The 7,760-nt window shown below is 38.3% G+C and overlaps 1 protein-coding gene across 1 annotated transcript in view; it reads left to right on the plus strand.

Moving 5' to 3' along the window:
- The window catches only part of PROS1 (protein S), a 67,353-nt gene extending 61,925 nt beyond the window's left edge, over positions 1-5,428 (plus strand). The window contains exons 14-15 of the mRNA XM_008538255.2: positions 1,937-2,162; positions 5,015-5,428. Of these exons, the coding sequence (XP_008536477.2) occupies positions 1,937-2,162; positions 5,015-5,175 (387 nt within the window). The 3' untranslated portion in view covers positions 5,176-5,428. The remainder of the gene's footprint in view (positions 1-1,936; positions 2,163-5,014) is intronic.
- Positions 5,429-7,760: the final 2,332 nt, after the last annotated feature.

A 7,760-nucleotide genomic window follows, 5' to 3' on the forward strand; every position in this document is an offset into this window, starting at 1 on the left:
TGTAAAATGGATATATTAGCAGTATTTACCTCAAAGTGTTATTTTGAAGATTAAATGAGATAACTTATGTAAAATATTTGGCACAATCTCCAGCATATCATTAAGGACTCCATAAATGTCTATGATTATGACTTTTTTCCTGACTTATTTCCAAGGTCTGAACCAAGAAATAATGGGAATAAATTGAACAGCCTATTGCATCTATAGCTAAGATTAGGCAGACTCACACATAGGCTGCTTGGAGCTTCCCAGAGTACATGGACATCCACCCTTATGTAGAATCCTTGAAGTATCACGAGAATTAGTCTCTACTAACAAAATCGAAGTGAGTCTGATTACAATCCACTCTCAGATATTTAGTGCCTAATTATAATGTTTTGTGCTTTCTGGCACTCTTAATCCTTTTTCCCATGGGTGAATTAGGAAAGACTAGAGAAAACTAAGCCCAGTACACTTGGCTTCTTACTGGGAACTCTCATTTGAAATTAGGAGGAAAAACAGGGAAAACTCTTGGATAGAAGGAAATATGAGAGTTATCGAAAGATCTGTATTATTCAGCCTTCTAATATAGGCTAGTAGTTCTGTTCATGTGTCATCTGCAGTGGAGTCCAGCAAGTTAACAGCACGACGCTTGTGTTTGCGCCAGACTGGCTTGGATGCTCTCTGTAGCTTGTAGAAAGAGACGTGTAGTTGAATAATGCCTGTAGTGATAGAAAGGGTGCTGTAGGCAACTTAAAAGACGATCGTGGGGAGTTTCTGACCGTTAAGCACAAGCAACCTGAAAATATTCTGCCGAGATTTTATCTCCAGTCTACCAAAGGAGCTTACACATCTGGATTTCAGCCTTTTGTTTGCTTGTTTGTCTTTTTTTTAAACAAAATGGAAATCCTATCTTCAGCACTACATTTGTGAGGTACAGGGGTTAGCACATGCCACGTCTTTGATATTTATTTTATCTTTTCTGTTTGTCTCCGTGGCTCCTCCTTTTTGCTTGTGGGATTGCCTGCACAAGGTCTGTGCATGGTGTTTCATGATGTCATCCCATGTGCTGTTGACAATGTATCCCACATTCTGGGCCATTTCCTCAGCTAGCCATCTGTAGGGCTTGTCGTGAGTTCAGCAATACAGACATGTATGACATGGTGACAGATCTTCTCAGATAACCCTTGTTTGCCAAGTATAGTCTTCACTTAAAGTCGGCACTTCAGACTATCCTTCTACCACCTCTTAACCCCCACCCCCCAGTTTAGAGTTGATTTTCTCTCTTACTTTTGTGTTTGCTCTGATGCATAGAAGCTACAAGCATAGACCATTCTCAGCAAGGTAAGTAATTTTATGTATCAGCATTTTGAAAAGTTCAGCAAAGTGAGTAAGTCCTCTCCTTTGAGAATCTTCTGGTAAATACTCTGTAACTTGCTGCTTACAAACCCTGGTTTTTCTCTCTGGGCTTCTTCACTCACTTTGTCCCAAGTCTACAGGATTGCTTGTGTGGCACAAAAACCCATCAGTCTTGCTGGCTTGTGTTTACTAAAGCTCTTTAAATTTTCCAAGTCTCTTCCCCAACAAAAAGTGATTCAACTCCTTCCTCTTTCATATGTAAGTTTTGAAGGTAGGAAGGCTCATGAACAGAGAAAGACTGCTTAAGACACTGCTGTAGGTTCTCACTGTTGGTAAAACAACTGTTGGTTTATTGAGTTTTCAGAAGCCAAAAGAGATTTACGTCTTAGCTAAACCTGGAGTTTGTAAAACAAATGTATATTCTAAAATTATGATTATTTTAATAATTAGTAATTTTTCATTTAAACTTGCAGGCTCTATCATACCTTTTCTTTTTCCCCATTGAAATTCAGTTTTTGGATTTCAAAAACTCATAGGTCACTCTGAGTGGCATTACCGCTAGAGCTTGCTTATATTGAGTCTTTTCTCTGTGCTTCAGGATATCCTGGTATCTGTTGAAAGTATGGTAATATATCAGATAGAGGCCCTAAGTCTGTGTTCCAATCAACAATCCTATCTGGAGTTCAGAGTCAACAGGGACAGTCTGCAGGTGTCGACTCCACTTAGAAACGATGTCATCTACTCTGAAGACCTTCCAAGACAATTTGCCAACTTGGACAAAGCGATGCAAGGAACAATGGCCACTTACCTGGGTGGCCTTCCAGGTATCTGCTTACTTTCTCTTCAGGTTGAAAAAGTATGCTTTTAATCAAATTGATAGTATTTTAAATATGTAACTTTAGTAAAAGGGCATCAGAAAGGAAGACAAAATTCCAGTATCCATTATTCTTTTCCCGGGGACTTGTATTGACATTTTATTGATACATTTAATGGTGAACTGAAAGTCAGGTTTGCTGCATTTGACTGCCCTAGCCAGAAACGATTTATTATTTCATTTCATCCTCACAATAGTCTTGCAAGTTCAATATCTGTTCTTCAATTCATCCGTCATTCACCCAATATTTATTAAGAACCCTCGTCCTAGTCACTAGAGACGTGGTAATAGACAGGTAGATGTGGTCCCTGCTGCAGAGGCTTTTACAACCCAGTGACACAGGCAGGGAGTAGAGCACCTGATTGTGATTCCTCCTGTGAAGGAGAATGTGGGTTGCTTTCATAGCCTGAAAATCAGGACATGATCTGTTTGTGGGGGCCAGGAACAAGCTCCCTGAAGAAAAGACTAAGATATAAATCTGATACTAGAAGGGTTAAATAAAGTTAACCAGGTGATGGGGAGGGGATTGGAGTCAGTATTCAAGTAGAATGTCCATGTGTGGGCAAAGTGGGAAGGGTTGATACACTTGGCCCTTCTGGAAGATGGTTACGGTGGAAGCATGTTGAGCAGGGGAGATGGCAGTGCGGGATGAGGCTGTGAGCTGAGTGGGTGGTGGTGGGATTTGTAGACCTGGTTTAGGGTCCCAAGTCTTATTATGAGAGTCACGAAAATTATTAAATAATTTTGGACAAGCAAGTGATACATCAATATTCCAGTTTTAAAAATCCCCCCTTGTGAGGGATGGAGATGGACAGGTGGAGGAAAAAGTGAATGAAATGGGTTGGGGGCTACTGAGGCATCCAGATGGAGGAGCAGTAATAATAACAGCAACAACAGTATCCTACCATCAACTGGTGCGTAATAAACAGTCTGGGCACTGTTCAGAGTGCTTCAAACGTATCAACTGATTCAATTTTCAAAATAGTCTTGTGAGATAAGTATTGTTATTATCCCCATTTTACAGATGAGCAAGATGAGGAAGCTGCTGGACTAGAGTGAGGGCAGTGGAGGTGGTATACAGTGAATAGATTGGGGGTATGTGTGAGAAACTAAATTAACAGGATTTAATGATTGAAAAGCAGGTATAAAGATCTCTTAGGTATCTGGCATGAGCAGTTGGTGTGGGTGGAGATTGCATTTACCAAGATGAGAAAAACTGGAGGAAAAGCAGGTTTATTTTTAACTTAATATTGGAAATTGACATCAACATTTTACTTTAAATGGCAAAAAAATTGAGGCAGAAAGTTTTTTGGAAGTATTTTCAAATGCCATTTGCAGGTTATTCTCATGGAGAGAATTCTGAGTTTGATGTCTGGACTTCTAGTAACCTTCACTATATTACTGTAACTGCTCAGGATCTTAATTTCCCACATATAGAAATTTTTCTGGGTTTTGGGGTAATATAGGAGTAAATAGGCTCTAAGCTTTATAGATAGATATAGATAGATGGAGTTAAGTTAGCATGGTTAATTATTAGGAAGTATAATTACAGTTCAAATGAATGAATTCTCTATTAGAACCTGCCTACTACCTTATTCACAAATTAGTTGAATGCAATTTTAGGAAATCAAACAAACAATGAAGGAGTTTAAAAGAAGTAAAACTATCAAAATTTCAGTGGTTCTGGGACTTTGGAAAAGGCATTGAGAACTGACTTCAGGCAAGATGTGTTTAGAAAAAGAGTAAGGAAAAATTGAGGGGAGCTGAAAATTGAGATATTGAGTGACTATGAGATGGATAAGTTATTAATTGATATGTAAAATAGGCATGTTCAGTTGCATGTTGTGAATTAAAAATCAGGAGAAATTGATGATTTTGAGGATTTTTATAGTAGTGGCATAATCTGTGATACTCAGACCAACTTGAGAGGGTTTTTTAAAAAATGCTATGAGCCCATAGAAAAGTATGGACTTTATTCACTGTCTTGGAAAGTTATAGGTGGAAAATCTGAAGTATATATATTTTTTACATAAGGTTCTAAGGGAGAAAACCAAGTGCTGAAGAATGTCCATTGGGAATTAAAATTCATGAAGAGGAGATGCCAAAAAAGGAGGGAGCAAGTAGAGAGAGGGATGTTTCTAAGATGAACCACAGTTCTTAGGAATTCAAGGGTGTTACCTTAGCGTTAAGTTTGACAAAGAGAGTGAAAGTGTAGAAAGGCCCAAAGGCCCTAAACTGTTCCCTGAAGCATTATTAAAATTGTTATTTTTTAGAACACCGAACATTACATAAAAGTGAATTTCCTATCATGACTTGCCATTGTATCCCCAGCAAGAAACTATTTCTTTGGAAAATATAGAAATCTGCTTTTATTCTAGCAATAATGAAAGAGATGTATGTATCATGGCATTTAAAAAAGATTCCCAAGTAGCTATAATTTGGAGTTGAAAAATGATTTAACAGTGCTTAGTTGCTCAAATTTAAAGAGAAAATGATAAAGTAGAACATCACAAGTAAGAATATGCTCTTTTCTACTTTTTTAAGTGTGTTTATCTTAGGTTGGGATGGAACTGTGTTAGTGAAGTCAGAGGAACTCGTGACATGCTGAATTCAGTGCCAAGCACAATATCTTAGGTGCATAGGAGTTACTTAATGTCAATTTATTGAATAGAATTACATCATCAACTTCTCCTTTAGGATTAAAATTTGGTTGGAAATGGGAAGTCTGAATAATTCCTCTAACTGTAAGCAAATAAGATGCTAAAAGTCTTGGGCTAATACTTCAATATTCTGTTTTTACAGATGTTCCATTCAGTGCCACACCCGTGAATGCCTTTTACAGTGGCTGTATGGACGTGAATGTTAATGGTGCACAACTGGATCTGGACGAGGCCGTTTCTAAACACAATGATATCAGGGCTCACTCGTGTCCATCAGTTTGGAGGAACACAAAGCGTTCTTAAGGCATCTTTTCTCTGCTGATAATGTCTTTTTCCTGTGTGTAATTATACTTATGTTTCAGTAATAGCTAAAGGATTTCACCTACGATGTTCAGACCTTGATAATTTTGTGATACGTTGACCTTCCTGGAATTTTAAAAATGTTCTTTTTCAAGAAAGCAAGATTCTCTTGTGATATAAATAACATTAAAAAATTCTTACCTCTGTTGCTGTCTAGAAATTAAATAATGAAACATATAAAGATTTTTAATTTGAATCTTTGCTACAAATGACCGTTCTTTATTTTTATGTTTGTAAAAGTAAAATTTAATTTTATCACCAGGAAATAGTTTTTAAATATCTATTTTTCTGGGAAAGCAAGAAAGTAGACCCAAATGAAAATTCTGTGACTAAATACCATTGATCATGGCAGATGCTACTTTATTTGTCTATGTTTTTTCCTGACGAAGATGGCGGATGAGACAGTGGCCTATTACGTAGGAATTGAGGGGAGGCTTTATTCCAGAGCCGTTCCTCAGGAGCATCAGCTGTGGCTTCTTCTTTCTTTCACCCGGCTTCACCTTTGAACCGAAGCTTTACTGAATTAGGAGACAAATTGGACAGATTTTCATGAGAGCAGCACACGCTTCTTGCTGGTTAGTAATTGGATTTGATGAGGACGAGATACCAGATTGTGTTGGAATGGGTGTGGAAACCCGGGGTGGGTATATTCCTTAAATTTGGCTGTGTGGGTCACACAAGCTCTAGATCAGAAAAGGCAGACCCAATGATGGAAAGAATGAATGAGAGAATGAATAATGTGAAAGTTCATAGTTTTCCTTGAATCCAACCTTAATTTCCAGAGTAAGCTGCCAGAATCTGACTGTTGAGGGGTGAAAACTAGAGCAGATTTTAGTGAAAGGATAACCACAGAGGGATGCAGTTAATGCTATGTATTAACTATGAATACACAGTTGTAAAGATGTGAGATTGCCACGTGCTTGCTGGCAATGCATTTCAAGTGTCAGTTTTCTCCCTCCAAAACCTACCATTCACATTGGATATACATGAGGTATTCCACTGATGGTTTTATAAAATAAACTTTTGTTCCACTATAGATATTTTATATCATGTAAAACATAATAAATTGGTGTATATTTTAAAAACTTATGTGAATAATATCTGAACTCTATCAACTCTGAATAGAATGTAAAATTATATAATCTACATGTAACTTTATGCAGCACAGTAGTTTTTTTAGTTGAAATACAGAGGAAGCTGTCTTTGATCAAATATTCGATCAATAGTTATGATTGACTTGTAGACTGGAGCTCAGAAAGAGAAGAAAAGCAAAATTATTGAGTATTAGTAGTGAGTGAATACTCATGTTTTGAGTGTTTGTCACATTCCAGAAATTGTGCTAGATCATCTCATTGGATGTAATTTGTCTCCCACTTACCACTATCTATTGTGGCTGATGGATTTCAGCAAACAACTATTGATGATTACGTTGGTGTAAAAAAGCAAGGAAATGGAAAAACTGAAAGTGTATGAGAAGGGAAGAAAGAAAGAAAGGGAAAAATGAGTTTTCTTTGCGGAAGAGTTCTTAGATTCTCATTTAATTATACGCAGATACAAGGACAGCTGTAGGGATCAATTCCATGTTTCCTACTTTGAAAGAGTTGATAGCGAACAGTGGTTCATGAAGGCCAAGTGGGATAGTTGGTGGTATTATTTGAGCTTTGTGTCATGAAAAAATCCAAGTTACAGGGTCATTGCGGAGTCCCCCAGAACTTACCATTTGCAAAGATGGGTTATGGATCAGTAAAAATAATGGTTAATTTGTGAGAACAGGGTTATTCACCTCCATTATCCTATCTGAAATTGTAATTCCAGTCTCAGTCTCCACATGTGAATTTTAGAAAGTATTTTCAATTTTCTTTTCATTCTGGAACTGGTAGTATTGCTGGAGAGAAGACTTTGTATGTTTATTTAATAATTGCCTTATTTCTTTTGGAAATCCCTTAGGCCTTTAATCTCTCTGGTCAGTCCAGAAGAAGACTGGGATGTTTGCAATGATTTCACGTCAGTTTTCTTGATATTGCTGTTAATGATATGGGTTTGGCACAAGACGGGGTTGCTAGGGCCTCTGGTGACAAGCGTGATGGATCTCTAACTCATTCAGCAACAGGTGTTTATCGAGCACCTGCTCTGTGCACGTGGACTCAAAGGTGGGGAGCTGTCTGAGGGCCCAACTGAACAGGAAGCAGCAGTACTCAAGGTGGCCGTGGGCCTTGGACTCCTGTGCCCTGGAGTTACAAACAGGTCCTTTTAGGTTGTGCTAAGAAATTGAAGCAGTAAAACTTGACAGTTGCTCCAGTATTGGAGTTTATTTCTTACAGGCGAGATGGTTTCGCAGTGATCTCGCTCGTGTGTTACTTGCTATACCAGGCCTCAAGCTTTCACAGAGCACTTACATTGAAGATCGGATCTTCTCCTGTGGAGGAGGTGTTGGGCAGAGGTTCATCCAGTGACCGGGCAAGTCCCAGCCTGTGGTTCCTTGTGTTCATGTTTGCGGAGTGTGTAAGTGAGGGGCAGTTTCACGGGTC

The sequence above is a fragment of the Equus przewalskii genome, chromosome 18 (assembly GCF_037783145.1).
Source record: "Equus przewalskii isolate Varuska chromosome 18, EquPr2, whole genome shotgun sequence".
Lineage (NCBI taxonomy): Eukaryota > Metazoa > Chordata > Mammalia > Perissodactyla > Equidae > Equus > Equus przewalskii.